The sequence below is a fragment of the Pleurodeles waltl genome, chromosome 7 (genome assembly GCF_031143425.1).
Source record: "Pleurodeles waltl isolate 20211129_DDA chromosome 7, aPleWal1.hap1.20221129, whole genome shotgun sequence".
Taxonomy (NCBI): Eukaryota; Metazoa; Chordata; class Amphibia; order Caudata; family Salamandridae; genus Pleurodeles; species Pleurodeles waltl.
The window spans coordinates 157,497,980-157,515,256 of NC_090446.1; the positions used below are offsets into that span (position 1 = coordinate 157,497,980).

Here is a 17,277-nt window from a genome sequence, read left to right on the forward strand (position 1 = left end):
GATCGAACTACCAAGCAAGGTCATCTATGAGCCAGAACAAAAGCAACCCAATATGGGTTTCGCACTCATAAGTCTCTATCCCACTGACCATGTCTCCGTGCATCCATCTTCTTGTTCTAGTATCAGTGCCACTGTACCCCATTATCGGTTTCCGCTGCTCTCTTTCCTATAGTCTGTAACAATTTCTCCCTATTTCCCAGGATTCAAGTATCCACGATCTGTGCTAATGGCCATGTCTTCTTGATTCAGTGTCCATGAAGTCTCTCGGTACCAAAATAATAACGTTTTCTACAGAACATGAAATATAAACGTAACACATCATATAGGAAATAAGAATAGACAAGGAAATTTAAAAGTCCAACTAATAACCACGTAAACCTTAAAATGACTTAAAACACTATCAATAATCAAAGGGACATACCACAAAATGGTCACTGTCCCCAACAATTAAGCCACATGCTCTCAAAAGCAATCATGTAGCCAACTAAACACAGTCTCCAAATCTCTGTTCATTGCATGTGGTATTCAGACTACAAAAAGCACACAGTATAACTCGGCAGAATATCCTGAAACCCTCAAAGCATAATTTTATATTGGTGTGCTAACAACGCATTCATTTTCCGGCTTACCTGAAAGTGAGATGCCCTCTGACAAGCCATAGGGAAGATATGCGAAAATAATCATCATGCCGAATTCCAAGGAAGGTGTTTTTCTTAAATCAATGTGCTTCAACACGTAAAGGGACGTTAAGGAAAATGTGATATTTCAAGACTTCCGCTATTTTTAACCAGCAAAACTATCACAAAAGACCCGCAGATTCAACACGTCGACTCTCCTCCCTCGTGTTTCTGTTGCCCCCACACAATCTACTGGGTCTTGTTGTACTAAAACACCCATTTCTGGCTGCCAGACCAAAGCATTTAGTTGAAAACAGAGACGAAAGTAGGTTTTCCTTTGATTGTTAGGAAACGCGAGAACGCCGCAGCCGTGACACTGTTAGCAGGTCAGAGACACACTTATTTCAACTTCGAGTATGAACTGAAATTATGCAATTACAGTGGCCTACAGTTATTAATACTGGGATGTATGGCTGACGTTTTTGATAATTCTACACATGTGGGTAATATTCCATCTTTTCAATTCAAATTCAATGTCTTCAATTCAAATTCGTCTTCCCAGAGCGCGCGACTTGAGTCCTGAGGAATGCCACTGACACCTCCTCGGAGTATCGATATGGACAGAAACATGTCGACCTCTATGTGTGGGTAGAAATATCCCCCACTTTTTTTGCTATGCCACTAGGGGGTCCATTAAATGCACTTTTCACCTAGAAGATGGTTTACATTCATTCCTGTGAGTTTATTATTCCCCTCTGCACTCCAGACTTCCCCTCAAGATCAGTGGAGTGGCATTATCAATCATTACACAATATCCCCCAAGCTCCCCTCTATCTTGAAGGGTAGTAACTTGCAACTACTCCTTAGGAGAGATGCCAGGAGGGGCCCAGTGATGAAGCACGCCACCCGTCGGGTGGGGGAGGGCCTTCCTCCTTACACAGGAAGGGTTTCCCATTGGGTTAACCTGCTTTCTAGTCTAGATATAGCGGCAGTTGGTTCTTTTTGTGGTTGATTGGTTGAAAGTAGAAGGGTCATGTTAAGAGCGCGCTGGGTCGTCTTGGATTTAGGTACTGTGCAGTGAGGCTGCCACAAGTTTTCTACGGGATTCTACAGAAACCTGCAGTTTATCGTGCAGCAGGTGGTGTGCAGTGGTTTCAAAGGAGCAAAGATAGCCTCCTTTAACAAACAGAAGGAATGTTTTAAGTAGTTTGACACACCCATAACAAACCCGTGTTAAAATCTAAAGCGCATTGCATGGTTTGGTCTAACCGCTCTAGTGGTAAATTACCACAGCTTTCAATTTTTTTTGCGCACAAAAATGATGTAACTTGATTAACTGTTCAAAAACACATTAGCGATAATTTCAAATGGTTGAGGGTGGTAGAAAATATGTGGTATTAGAAGCCCATCAGGCAGAGAGCATCATTTCGGTTCTTAAAATAAACACTGGCTAAACGTTTTTTTTTTTTAGCAGACATTGCACATTCCTAACCGGAAACCTCATATTTGTGCAGCTAACCTATGAAATATATTACTTTTTGAAATGCAGCACTCCTGTGTATTTTTTTACATGGGAATTAGGAACACAGGAAATCTGCACGGTACTTGTGCACAAGTATTTTGCACAGCACAGACAAATCACCGAGCAGTCACTTCAAAGGCCTGAACAGAAAAGTAGGGTGCCCAAAAAGGTGAGAAGAGGGATATGGCTAGGCCATGTGGGGTGGAGACACGCCTGTCCGATATTACAGGCACCACCCCAGCGCGCTGACCTCAGTTTCGTCACTAATTTTCACAGCAGAAACATAGAGCCATACTGAGGTAATGTGACCAGTGTTCCCAGGTGAGGTCCTTAAGGACCTCTTCAGAAACAGTTTGCAGTGCGGAGAGGACTGAGAAGGAATCTGCATGTAGAATCTCTACCAGATAAGGTGTTAATGAAGGTGAGTAACTTGTCCACATGATAGAGACTTCTAGTTGTTGATTCCTTACCTTAGAATACATACCAAAGTAATACATCCCCAGAGGAGGGTCTGCTAACTGGTTAAACCACAAAGTCCTGCAGGACTGAATGGAAGAAATGCTAATCATGCCTGACATGACCGTCAAGGCAGTAGCACTTTGTAATTGCGCAGTGAAGGCCCACATGGCTGCCTCACAGATATCCATAACAGTGACGCCACAAGCTAACGCATTGGTCACAGTCTTGTCTGTAGTAGAATGAGCCTGCAAGCCTTCATGGGTTTGCTTCTTGGCCAATGCATAGCAGATCTTGATGCAGAGGTCAATCCATCAGGAGATGGTTCTTTTCTGCACTTCTTTCCATTTTTTAACCTTCAACAAACCTAACATAGAGCTGGTTTTTCACCGGATATTGCTTGTGTGGTTGTGGTCAATGTAGAAAGATAACATTCTTTTTGGATCCAGAAGGTGTAGTCTCCCATCCTCCTTACAAGGGTAAGGTGGATCAACAAAGTTCAGCAGTGTGATGTTCTGACCTACATGGAAGGTTATCGTCACTTTTGGCAGAAAGGAAGCACTGTATGAAGGACCAGCTTGTCTGGTGATAAGGTAGTGTACGGAAGGGGTTAACTGACAGCACCTGTAGTTTGCTAACCCTCCTGGTCAATATCATGGCCGCAAAGTAGACTGTTTTTATGGTAAGAAGTCTTGCAGGACAGCTGTGCATGGGCTTAAAGGGTGAACAAATAAGAAAAGTGAGGACTAAATTTAGATCAGAATGGGGCATAGTAAACGGAGTATGGGGAACAAAATGTTGAAGGCCTTTGAGGAACCATCTCACAACAGGTGACTTGAACAGGGAGGGTTGATCCGGAAACCACAAGAATGTCAAGATAGCCAAAAGGCACCCTTTTGACTGTGCCTAAAGCAAGGCCTTGCTGAACAAGAGAAAATGCAAACAAATGCCACAAATTTGTACCACGGACACATGGCTGCCAAGATGACATCACATACTTCAGACAGCAGACTGAATACTCTCAGCTGCCACCACTCAATCCTGTTTCATGCAAGTGGAGAGTGGGCAGGTTCAGGTGCAGAACCCTGCACTGTTGCTGCGAGAAGAGATCCTCCTAAAGAGGCAGCCTGATCCGAGACAGAGAATCATACTCAAGAGTTCGGGATACCATACTCTTCGTGCCCTATATGGAGTCACCAAAATGACTTGGGCCTGGTCAGTCCTGATCTTCTTCAGAACTCAGAGCAGGAGTGGTATCTGTGGGAAGGCATACAGGAGTCCCGAGAACCACTCAAGCAGAAATGCGTTTCTGAGCGAAAGCCACTTTGGAAATTCCAATATGCAGAAGTGCTGCAGTTGCACATTCTTGGTGGCAGCGAAGAGATGAAAGGTTCTCCTTAATTGTTAAAGAGGCCTTGGACCACCTTCAGATTAAGACGCCTTTTGTGATTTGCGTGAGATTTCCTGCTGAGTTAGTCCACCCGGGTATCTAGGGAATCCTGCCAGGTGCTGTACAACCAGGAAAACGTCCTGAAGTTCCAGCCATGCCTAGACGCATAGAGGCTCCTGGAACAAGGTCAAGAATCCCAGTGAGCCCTGTTTGTTGCAGTACTACAAGGTGGTGATGTTGTCTGTGAACACCTGATCCAGCCTCCCCTTGATGGATGGGAAGAAGGTTTTCAATGCCAAACGTATTGCTCTCAACTCCCAACATGTGGATGTAGAGCTGAGACTCCGTCAGAAACCAGGGTCCTCTGATCTCCACGTCACCCATATAGCTATCACAATCCGGAAGTGATGCATCTGTGACCACTGTAACTTTTGGGTGGGGAAGGGAGAGGGGTCAACCACTTCAGGTCTTTTGCAGTTTCCTAAAAAAATCTGTACTAGATAGGAGAGATGTCCTTGATGCTGAGCACATTGGAACTTCAGGTTCTAGTGCAGAGCCAACATATGCCAAGGGACATGCTTTACCAGCAGGATGCAGGAGGCCATGAGGCCCAATAGCCTCAGAGTCAGTCTCACTGAAATTCAGAATAAAGGCTGGAATACCAGAATCATAGCCTGAATATCCTAGACTTCCGCTCTTGAGGACAGGTGAAAAATGGTGCTATGTCCAGAGTGGCTCCAATGTAAAGGAGCACCATAGACGGAGTCAGGTGCAACTCTGGCACACCCATAGAGAACCTCAGCGAATGAAAAAGGTCTGCGGTAGCCTGGAGGTGGGTGACAACTGCCTAAGGCAAGCTAGCAATTCACAATCAGTCGTCGAGGTAACGGAAGACTGGAACCATTAACCTCTGCAGGTGGGGCTGCAACCACCACCATTCTTTTGTAAACACCAGAGGGGTTCTGGTAAGTCCGAAAGGCAGCACAGCAAACTGGAAATGCTTTTGACCCACCATGAACCGCATTTAATGTCTGGGCTGGCAGGACGGATATATGGAAATATGTGTCCTGCAAATCCAGGACTACCATCCAGTCTCTGGGAACCATGGTAGACTGAACCTGAGCTAGAGGGAGCATTTTGAGCTTTTCCTTTTTCAAAAAGTAGATAAGAGAGGGTAGGTCTAGAATGGTGTTAGAAATTGGGTTTCTGGTTGGCTAGGGCAGAACCTACCACTCTAGTCAAGGCAAGTACTTTACACACTAAAGATAACCTGTGCTCACCCCCTGGAAGCTTGGCACAGAGCAGTGTCATGCTTATCCCTAGAGATCATGTGTGAAGCGTTTGCACAACACACTGAGACCAGTGACACAATAAATACACCACAAAGAAGACTAAACACAGGAATATATATAAAAATATGCTTCTTACATTGTAGTTATACATCTTAGACCATAAACATAAATCATAAGCATGGTGCAGGAGTACAACTTGTTACAATGGGGCTCAGTATGATAACTGTGCCACTATCAACACAATCTGTTCTCTGCATTAGTAGAACTCCTCAATCCTCACATGGTACCATAAATATCACAAATTGTAATTATTTTGCATACATACTAGGTTGACTATGATGTAATGCTCGTTATTCTGACTGTAAGGTAGCAAAACTGAATATATATATCACACTATCAGAGCAGGCAGTAATAATACCTCACAGTCGCTAGTGTACAACACATTAACAGCTGGGCATGAATTGGAGTAGTAAGGCATATTGACAAGAACAGCTTATACCCTTACTGAACTAAGGAGACAATCATCGATAACATTGGTTGCAGGCAAAAAACACATGGGATTATAATTTACAGCCAGATGGGCACTCGGACCTCTGCGCTCCTAGTAGCCGTATTACGGTAATTTTGGATTTCCACTCCACAGGTTTTGAATACCAACAAGGTTACAAGCACAGGAACAACAATTCCCTCAAGAGCCACTACGACTGGTCTGCATGGCTGCTACATGGCAGCCGCTCTCGAATTTAGCTCCCTGGCAGGGAGTGTATGCGGGGTCCTTCACCCGAGTTCCAGCGATCGGGTGGCAAAGGTATTCCCTGCAGTGGTGAAGCGCAAGTGGGGGTGGGGAAAAGCGGGGATGTCAGCCATCGCAGAGGCTCCTTCTTGGGGCAATCCAGGTTGGCAGCCTCGTGATAAGCGCCCCGTGGTGTCTCCCCCAGTCTCTGCTGCAACACAAGAGGTGGGGGTGGGTGGACAAGTCAGTGATGTTTGGGCTGCTCCTGGGGGGAATCAGCACCACCCTTCGGAGGAGAGCAGGTGGTGTGGGACGCCGAGAGTCCGGTAGTGGAGGTGAGCACAGGATGTCATTTGAGAGAGCATTAGCTTCCAAGCGAGGTCTCATCCTCCTCTGGGATCAAGCAGGTGCAACGCAGAGTTGTCCTGATGATCTCTCTGGCCCAGAAGTGGTAGTGGACAGCGGCGCGTTGTCAGGGCTCAGGCTGCGCTCAGCACTGAAAAGTGCAGGCCCTTTGTGGGGACCAAAACCCAGAGCACAGGGAGTGTGTGTGAGAACTCAACCATACTTCCCATGTGCTGGGAGGAGGGAAAACACTCCAAAGGAGGAGGAGGGAATCATCTCCAAGGGAGATGTGGAGTGCTTCTTACAGGTTCTGAGCCCATAAAGTGCCCACTACACCCTAGCAATGAAGGCAGGGCACCATAAACAGTGCTTCCCATGCACTGGTTCTGAGAGGCAATGGGCAGGCCACGAAGCCCTTGGATAACATTTAGGTGGGCACCAAGGATGCCATAGGCAGGCCAGCACATCGGAGCAAATAATGGCAGTTCCTCCTGGCAGTCCAATAGTGCCTGTAAACCCTGCAGTTAAAAAGTAGCTAACTGCAGGACAACAAGCAGAAAAGCAATCTAGTGAGTCCTTTGTGCTACCCAACAAACAACAGGCAGCAGGGCAACAGCAGAAGAGCAGCCAAGATGAGTCCTTTTGTGCAGTGCAGTACTCCTCACACAGGTTCAGTCCCAGTTCCAAAAGTGCTCTAAAAATCATGGGGTCAGAGCCCCATGTACTATACGTATACTCAAAAATGCCTTTAATGCGGGAGTGACTTCAAAGTTTAACACAACCTCTTTCAACCCAGCCCTGGCTCCAGACATCAGTAGGGGGTAAATCAAATCAGCCCATTGTGCGAGGCGCAGACACAGCCCTTTACAAATGTGAGGAAGCCCCACCCCCTCTCTACCAGCCCAGGAAGACTATCAGTATGCAGATTAACCCAGCCCCTCCTGTGTTGTGGCTATCTGGAAAGTATGCACAATGTGTAACTATCACTCTGTCCTAGAAGTGGACTGGAGACAGCTGCAAAGCACATAGAGTTATAAATACAGAGAAATGCCCTCTTCCTAAACATGGCATTTCTAAAATAGTAATGTAAAATCCAACTACGCCATTAAGCAGGATTTCTCTTTACCATCCAAACATACCAAACATGCCCACACTACTCTTTCCAGATCAGAAATTACCATTTAAAAATATATAATGAAATTCCCAATGCTAACCTATGAAAGGAACAGCCCTCACAGTAGTGAAAAACTAAATAGACTGTTTGTCGCTACTAGGACATATAAAACACATAAGTACATGTCATACCTTTTACATACACAACAGCCTAGGGCCTAGCTTATGGGTGACTTAGGCATAGTAAAAAGGGAGTTTAGGCTTTGGCAAGAAGTTTGCATTGTCAAGTCAACGTGGCAGTAAACTGTGCACTGGAGGGCAGGCCTGAGAAAAGCCTGAACAGCTACTTCTGAGAGTGGTGCAATCATTGCTGCAAGCCCACTAGTAGCATTTAATTTACTGGCCCTGGGTATATTGTATACCACTTTACAAGGGATTTATAGGTAAATTAAATATGCCATATCGGTGTAAGCCAATTATACCAAGTTTTAGGTGAGAGACCAGAGACTTTTTAGCACTTATTAGCAGTGGTAAAGTGCCCAGGGTCCTAAAGCCAACACAAGGAGGGTCAGAAAAATAAGGGGGAGAAACGCAAAACGTTAAACACAAAAGATAACCCTGCAGAAAGGGCCATTTCCAACAAACAGGATGGAGACCTCTGTTGTTTTTCGAAACCAGAAAGTAACAGGAATAGCAACTATGAGCTACTTAGCTCCTCGGGCCCAAACAGCCTCTGTTTTTTGTTGTAGGAGCAAGTGGTGGCCCTCCGTCAGCCCATCTGAGGACTGTGGCAAGGGGGGCAGGGTTTCTGTGAAAGAAAGGGCTTAACCGCACTGATCAATCTGGACAACATATTTGTCAGATGTTATTGTTCGCCACTGGGTCGGGTGGTAACGGATCCTGCCGCCAACCGGCTCCCCATGATGTTGCAATGACCTATTAAAGGGGTTTTGAGGCAGCAGTTTCAGGGTGGGGTGGTGAACTAGGTAAACCTCTGGCCATGGGCCCCATGAGGTCTGTGGGAGCTGTACTCGAGGTGACTTAAAGACTGGGGAGTCTTGTGGTTGTGGTGGCTAGGGCTAAAAGGATACAACTGGGAGTCTCTACTCCAGCTAGGGAAGGAATGAAAGATGGTATTTGGCTGTTGTGGAGCCAAGGCAAACCCCAAAGACATAGTAGTGGCCCTGTTATCCTTGAAACGCTCAAGCACCAAATCTGTTTTGTCGCCAAACAGGTGAGTGCAATCAAATGGCATGTCTATAAGGGATACCTGGACAGCCCCTGAAAAGCCAGTTAATCTCAGCCAGGTGTGGCGTCCAATCCCCACCAAAGAAGCAATAGCTCTGCCCAGCGAGTCTGTCATATCTAGTCCACAGCATAAAGTGAACTTTACAGTGTCTCTGCCATCAGCAATCCCTTGGGAAAGTATGGTTCAGGCCATCTCCAAGTACAGGGGGTAGCAATTGTGCAACCAAATCCCATTCCTATGGAAGTATCGGCCCAAAAAACATGCAGTGTTCACAGACCGCAGTCTGGTGGAAGAGAAAATCCTCTTCCCAAAGGTATCCAGTCTCTTGTATTCCCTATCTGGTCTCTCAATAAGGAATGCACCACAGTTAACTTTGGGCAGTGAGGCCTGGACTACCAGGTTCTCAGGGCGGAGTGCTGGGCAAGAAAGTCTGGGTCCCTGGGCACAGGGAGATGGTTTAGGGTGAGGGTCCTGTGCACAGGAGTGCCTGTCCAGGGCTTGGCTGAGGCCCCAAACAGGAAATCAGTGAGGACTTTATTAAAGGGGAGTAGGGATTTTGAGGAGGAATACCCTGGGTTGAAGCATCCCTCTCAAGAAGTTGGTCTTGTCCTCCACTGAGGGTAGCGTAAGGTCCTGGACCACCATAACAAGGGAGGCCCCTTTCTTCATATCCAGAGTAGGATGAGAGGAGAGACCAGCGTCTGGTGAGGTATCTAGACCACTGGCATAAGCTAGTTCCTTATACCAGTTCTCCTTGGTCATGGTCTTCTTTAAGGGGTCAGGATAATTATAGAAATCGTTAGATCCCTGCCAATAATACTCACAGGGCCTTTCAGGAAAATAAGGCTTTGCCTCTAATTCAGACTGCTTTGCTCCGGTCAGCACTGGTGCCAGTGTCATGTGATAGCAGTCTGGCTCAGTATCAGAGTCTAGAATTACAATGAGATTGCTGTCGCAAACTGGCTTTGGTGGTACTTAGAATGGTGCCACTGAAACAAACCTCAGTAGAGGATGTGGATTCAGGGCCAGGGTTGGGACAGTATCCAGGAATGATCCAGAGGACCTGGCTGGCACGAAGGGCGAATCCTCAAGTGGAAACCCATTGGGGGACTCCTCCTGGACACATGGGGCCCAAAGGCGCTGTAGAGGGTCCGGCTGCCCAAAAATGAGGTGCATGGCCTCAAATTTCTTTCAGTTGGGTGTGAGTCACTCCGGCTCAGGAAACTCAGGGAGGTGCAGAACTGATCCAAGCTCCAGTTGCACAGGGAAGACGTGGGAGCGGGGCCTTGACTTGTGGCATCATTCCACTGATGGAGGTTTTGGGGGGCACAGAGAAGTCGAAGAACTCTTCGACTTGTTTTTGTGGGACTTATCCAATGAAGTCTGAGAATGCGATGATGAACGCCGTGGTCTCCCAGAGGGGAATAAATACTCTCCGCCTGACAGTTGCCGTGTGCAAATTAGTTCTTGTAGGTAGAGGCTTCATTACTGTGGGTGTCTCTCCCTTAGACACATTCCCTCTGACGTAGCCTTGCGTAAATCCCTGGCTACTCTGCTGGTGATAGCCCTGTTGCTGCCTCTGGTAGGACTGGTAGGTGTTCTGGGAGAGTGGATTTTTTAGCATCCTCTGGACTGTTGCCTCCATAAGGAGCCTCTGCCGAAAAGGATGGGAAAGGCACCCATGGCTTTGGTGGTGTCTGTGTCTCTTTCGATTTTCTCAAGCATCGTGTCAGCTTGAGGTGCTCCCCAACAAATTGGAAGTTGATGAGATGCTGTTGCACCTTCGGCTTGAAGCCAGACGCGTGGAGCTAGGAGTGGCTCCACACGATGACCAAGGTGCTCACTCTCCTTGTGGCAGGATCAGCTGCATCCAAAGTAAACACACTCAGAGCACTGGAGATGGAAGTGCCTTCCTCAACCTCAGCCTCATCCTCAGCTGCCCTCCCCATACGTTACTGGTCCGGGAGGTGGTGCAAGAGCCCTACAGAGTTGGCAAGCCACCAGAGCCTGGTCACATTTAGTGCCACTCCCTTCCATGTAGCGTTGATCTGCTTGCTCTCCTTGTAAGAAGGCAAGGTATCCCCACTGCCTGGGCTGTTGCTCTCCTTCTAGTAGTGGTGGCCAATAGGGAGTAAGGTGGGACATGATCCCTGATGTAAAGGGGCTCACAGCGGGCTGGTTTGTATTATTTCCAGATGCGAGGCGTGACCACACAAGAGTTGACCGATTTTTTAGGGAGTGTTAGAAATTAGGTCTTTGGTTGACAGTCAGGTTACCCCCTGTTCAAGCAAGGACCTTCACTCTAGTCAGGGTAAAAGAGAATCACCCTCAGCTAACCCTTGCTTACCCCCTTGGTAGCTTGGCAGAGCAGTAGGCTTAACCTCAGAGTGCTAGGTGTAAAGTATTTGTACCAACACACACAGTAACTTCATGAAAACACTACAAAATGACACAACACCGGTTTAGAAAAATAGGAAACATTTATCTAAACAAAACAAGACCAAAACAACAAAAATCCGACATACACAAGTCAAGTTATGAATTGTTGAAAGATTAAACTCAAAAATAGCGCTTAGAAACAAAAATGCTTTGATGAGATGTTAACACGGCGTCGTGACGGAGTCGTTCCCAACAAGCCGACACCAGCGGCGCCGGACACGGAGTCGTGTAGACCCCCAAGTACAGTACCTTTGGTGAAGAATGAAAACAAGCCGATGCGCGAAGTCGGGAATCGCAGCTTCTATGCGAAATGTTGAATCCGTGCACTTCAAGCGGCGTCGGTCACGACGTGGTGCGGCGACTTCCACGGAGTCGTGGACTTCAGCGGGGCTGCTGCGGCATCGGGCCTGCGAAGAGCGTCGCGTTCCAGCGAAGGTCACGGCGTCAGGTGCAGGCGGCGTTACCGGATTCAGCAGCGGCGTCGGTCCGAAGTCGTCCGAAGTCAATTTCCTTGGATTCCACCAGCTTTCCTTTCAAGGGCCCAGGGACTGGATAGGGCACCACTTGTCGGGGCAGGAGTCTCTCCAGAGACTCCAGGTGCTGGCAGAGAGAAGTCTTTGCTGTCCCTGAGACTTCAAACAACAGAAGGCAAGCTCTAACTCAAGCCCTTGGAGATTTCTTCACAAGATGGAAGGCACACAAAGTCCAGTCTTTGCCCTCTTACTCTGGCAGAAGCAGCACTGCAGGAAAGCGCCACAAAGTACAGTCACAGGCAGGGCAGCACTTCTTCCTCAGCTATCAGCTCTTCTCCAGGCAGAGGTTCCTCTTGGTTCCAGAAGTGTTTCTAAAGTCTGTAGATTTGGGTGCCCTTCTTATACCCATTTTAGTCTTTGAAGTCACCTTTCTTCAAAGGGGACTCACACCTACTTGTGAAATCCTGCCTTGCCCAGGCAAGGCCTCAGACACACACCAGGGGGTTGGAGCCGGCATTGTCAGAGGCAGACACAGTCCTTTCAGATGAGAGTGACCACTCCACCCCTCCCTTCTAGCAGAGATGGCTAATCAGAAAATGCAGGTTACACCCCAGCCCCCTTTGTGTCACTGTCTAGTGCGAGGTGAAAAACAACCCAACTGTCAAACTGACCCAGAGAGGGAATCCACAAGCAAGGCAGAGTCACAGAATGGTTTAAGCAAGAAAATGCTCACTTTCTAAAAGTAGCATTTTCAAACACACAATCTTAAAATCAACTTTACTAAAAGATGTATTTTTTAATTGTGAGTTCAGGGACCCCAAACTCCACATGTCCATCTACTCTCTAGGGGAATCTACACTTTAATCATATTTAAAGGTAGCCCCCCGTATTATCCTATGAGAGAGAAAGGCCTTGCAACAGTGAAAACGAAATTGGCAGTATTTCACTGACAGGACATATAAACCACATTACTATATGTCCTACCGTATCCATACACTGCACCCTGCCCTTAGGGCTACCTAGGGCCTACCTTAGGGGTGCCTTACATGTAAGAAAAGGGAAGGTTTAGGCCTGGCAAGTGGGTACACTTGCCAAGTCGAATTTACAGTGTAAAAATACACACACAGACACTGCAGTGGCAGGTCTGAGACATGATTACAGAGCTACTTATGTGGGTGGCACAACCAGTGCTGCAGGCCCACTAGTAGCATTTGATTTACAGGCCCTGGCACCTCTAGTGCACCTCACTAGGGACTTACTAGTAAATCAAATAGACCAATCATGGATAAACCAAGTACATACAATATACACGGAGAGCATATGCACTTTAGCACGGGTTAGCAGTGGGAAAGTGCTCAGAGTTCAAAAGCCAACAGCGGCAGGTCAGAAAAAAATAGGAGGCAGGAGGCAAAAAGATTCGTGATGACCCTGCATAAGCAAAAGTCCAACACGACCCCCTACCAGCCTAAAGCCAGGGGAGAACAATCAATACCTTGATGTACTTCCCTGATTGGGGCGATAGAAGAAGGACCCAGGCCCACAACAGCAGGGGCATGTTCCAGTTCTACGCCTTCCTGACTCCAGTTGGATCCCTCTGTCCATACTCTCAGGGCCCACTAAGCTAACCCATGGGGAACCCTTCTCCACATCTGCAGACACCATCTGTGCAGCGCCTAACTTTACTTTGCTCACAGATGTATTGCCAGGGGCAGATAGCACCACCAGGGCCAACACAGTGGTGTTGCCCACTCCACCCCTGGGGTGTGACTCTCGTTCCCCCCCCAGGGGCAGCTCTGTCCACCAGGACAGCAAGCCACAGTAACCCCTGACAACTGTCGTGGATGAGAGCCTGACCTCAGGCCTCTCCAACCACTGTGACTGTGGAGAGTGGGGGGGTGGTAGCCCCAGGTGCCTGACACCCTTTGACCACTCTACCTTCCACCAGGTCAGAGAAGATAACCTGACCCTGGTCCTCCCCTCTGGGGCTCTGTACCCTCCCTCCAAGAGCGGCACCCCCAGAGTAAAAAATTGTCAGGGTGCTTGTAGAAGCAGTCCTGCACAATTCTTCCACCAGTGCAGGGATGTTAACCTGCAACTGGTCCTCCAACCTGGGGTCTGTACCTTCAGGTTGGACCAGGGGTGAGGCTTCCCTCCCCCTGCCCTCTTTTCTGGGGTCCTGAACCACCCAACTAGGAGTGGCCCCCCCAGAAGACAACATGGTAGGGGCACTGTTAGCAGTAGCCCCTTCCTTCAGGTCAGGGTTTATCCCCTGCACCTGATCCTCCAGTCCAGGGTCTGTACCCACAGACTGGACCACTGCCTGCCAACCCAGGAATTCCTGGGGGGCATACCAGAGTTTATCCTCTGAACCTGGTCATCCAACCCAGGGTCACCACCCTGCGGTTGAACCACTGCCTGGCACACCAGGACTTCCAGGGGGGAACACTTACCCCCCTCAAGGGACACACTGTCCCCAAGGGCCACACAAGAGTCTGGCTGGCGCAGGTCTCCTGACCTCTGCCCATCTGACAGAGTCTGGATTCCCCCCAACCCAGAAATGGTCTCACCAAGGTCATTCCTGGGGGGCTCTGCTCTCAGAGCTGACCCCTGACCCTCCAGGTTCTCCACTGGGGTCCGAAAACCCCTCTCAACCCTCTGTCTGGACTTCTGCACCCCCTCACTAGGAGTGGTACTGCCAGACACCAGAACTGGTGGGACGCTGGCTACAGCCGCCCCCCCAAGTTCTCCTGACACTGTGGGATCTCCCTCAACAGATGGCCCTATGGTACAGGCTAGGCTCTCCTCCTGGTGTTCCCTCATAGAACCATCCAGGACCTGGGACCGGATCTCGGGCACCTTGGACCTCAGCCCATCCCCATTCCCTCTCCTCAGAGACTGGACATGGGGTCCCTCACCCATCCCACTACACTGGGACCTACCTGGGACACTACAATCCTTCCCTACCTCACCTGGTTGGGAAATACCTAGACCACTCCTCTCAGGAGCCCCCCCCCAAAGGCCTCTTCAGACTCTCTGGTACTCACCAAGAGGTCTGCCTCCACTGTAAGCTCCCTGGGGTCAGAGAATTCACACTCCACCTGGTGTTGGCGTAGCTCTGGAAAATAAGGACTAGACATATGCTCTCCAGCAATTACATCACTCAGCCCCTTAAATGAATTAACCAAAGTACCCTTCACCCAACCATCCAGTGACTCTGCTTTGAAAAAGAACCCCACATCACCCTCCTGAGACTGGTGAGACAGTACCTGACTGTCCCTGACACTCAACCCACACTCTTCTGGGATGTCTTCACACTCCATAACCAGGACTTCTACCTGGGGGGAACCCCTCTCCCTGTCACTCTCACCTAGAGTCAGTAGAGTGTCCCTCCCACCAGTAAGAATATGACTCCCCATGCCAGTTCCCCAATCCACTTCAAGGACCCTGTGCATCACTGGAGCTACCTCATACCCCTGAACCTCCTGGCGTGTGTTAACTCCCTCCTTCAAGTAGGGCACCACATCTCTGGGCATGTGCACTTCTTCAGCAGTATTGGATACAAGATTTCTGCTGCCACCATCTGAACTGGACTCAGCCCTCATGGCCTCCAGCTTCAGCTCTTCACAGCTCAGCTCTTGAGCTGTAATCCTTTCTTTTTCCAGGACTAAGGCTCTCTTCTCCTCAGCCCTCTCAAGCTCTGCATCTAGCTCTTCCAGACTCCGGATTCGAGCTAGGAGCCAATCATCTCTTTCTGTTCCCTCCTCAGGGCCACTGCCCTCCTCCTCAGAGTAGTTATCCTCTTCAGACTCATTTGGTGGTGTTGCCTGACAACGTTTCAATTCATACTGAAACAGGGCTGACTCAAGATCCTCCCTGCTGGATTTCTTGTTCACAACCAGTCCCCTTTCCATGCAGAATGCTTTAAGCTGCCACTTTTTATACATAAATAGGTGCCAGAAATTGACTTCCATTCTGCAAAGGCTTCAAAACCAAAAACCAAAGTCCAAAAATATTAGCAATACTTCCAGGAGGACATCAGAGACCAAAAAGCAGAATCACAAGACAAGTAGTATGTGGTCACGTAGTGGTCTGAACTCAAAACAGTAGTGTACACTTAATTACTGTATGTCAAGTACAAATACAAGTCCAAATCCCAACCGCTGATCACCAATGTTAGAAATGGGGTCTTTGGTTGATAGTCAGGTTACCCCCTGTTCAAGCAAGGACCCTCACTCTAGTCAGGGTAAAAGAGAATCACCCTCAGCTAACCCCTGCTTACCCCCTTGGTAGCTTGGCAGAGCAGTAGGCTTAACCTCAGAGTGCTAGGTGTAAAGTATTTATACCAACACACACAGTAACTTCATGAAAACACTACAAAATGACACAACACCGGTTTAAAAAAACAGGAAATATTTATCTAAACAAAACAAGACCAAAACGACAAAAATCCGACATACACAAGGCAAGTTATGAATTTTTAAAGATTAAACTCAAAAATAACACTTAGAAACAAAAATGCTTTGATGAGATGTTAACACGGCGTCATGACGGAGTCGTTCCCAACAAGCAGACACCATCGGCGCCGGACACGGAGTCGTGTAAACCCCCAAGTACAGTACCTTTGGTGAAGAGTGAAAACAAGCCGATGCGCGAAGTCGGGAATCGCGGCGTCTGTGCGAAACGTTGAATCCGTGCACTTCGAGCGGCGTCGGTCACGACGTGGTTCGGTGACTTCCACGGAGTCGCGGACTTCAGCGGGGCTGCTGCAGCGTCGGGCCTGCGAAGAGCGTCGCGTTCCAGCGAAGGTCACGGCATCAGGTGCAGGCGACGTTACCGGATTCAGTAGCGGCGTCGGTCCGAAGTCGTCCGAAGTCGATTTCCTTAGATTCCACCAGCTTTCTTTCAAGGGCCCAGGGACTGGATAGGGCACCACTTGTCGGGGCAGGAGTCTCTCCAGAGACTCTAGGTGCTGGCAGAGAGAAGTCTTTGCTGTCCCTGAGACTTCAAACAACAGGAGGCAAGCTCTAACTCAAGCCCTTGGAGATTTCTTGACAAGATGGAAGGCACACAAAGCCCAGTCTTTGCCCTCTTACTCTGGCAGAAGCAGCACTGCAGGAAAGCTCCACAAAGCACAGTCACATGCAAGGCAGCACTTCTTCCTCAGCTATCAGCTCTTCTCCAGAAGTGTTTCTAAAGTCTGTAGATTTGGGTGCCCTTCTTATACCCATTTTAGTCTTTGAAGTCACCTTTCTTCAAAGGGGACTCACACACCTACTTGTGAAATCCTGCCTTGCCCAGGCAAGGCCTCAGACACACACCAGGGGGTTGGAGCCGGCATTGTCAGAGGCAGGCACAGTCCTTTCAGATGAGAGTGACCACTCCACCCCTCCCTCCTAGCAGAGATGGCTAATCAGGAAATGCAGGTTACACCCCAGCCCCCTTTGTGTCACTGTCTAGTGTGAGGTGAAAAACAACCCAACTGTCAAACTGACCCAGACAGGGAATCCACAAACAAGGCAAAGTCACAGAATGGTTTAAGCAAGAAAATGCTCACTTTCTAAAAGTGGCATTTTCAAACGAACAATCTTAAAATCAACTTTACTAAAAGATGTATTTTTTAATTGTGAGTTCAGGGACCCTAAACTCCA

At 48.4% G+C, this 17,277-nt stretch overlaps 1 protein-coding gene across 1 annotated transcript in view; it reads right to left on the reverse strand.

The window, feature by feature from the left end:
* Positions 1–17,277, reverse strand: part of SLC9A8 (solute carrier family 9 member A8) — a 567,556-nt gene that overhangs the window by 178,232 nt on the left and 372,047 nt on the right. Inside the window, exon 10 of the mRNA XM_069243441.1 lies at positions 630–735. Within this exon, the coding sequence (XP_069099542.1) occupies positions 630–735 (106 nt within the window). The remainder of the gene's footprint in view (positions 1–629; positions 736–17,277) is intronic.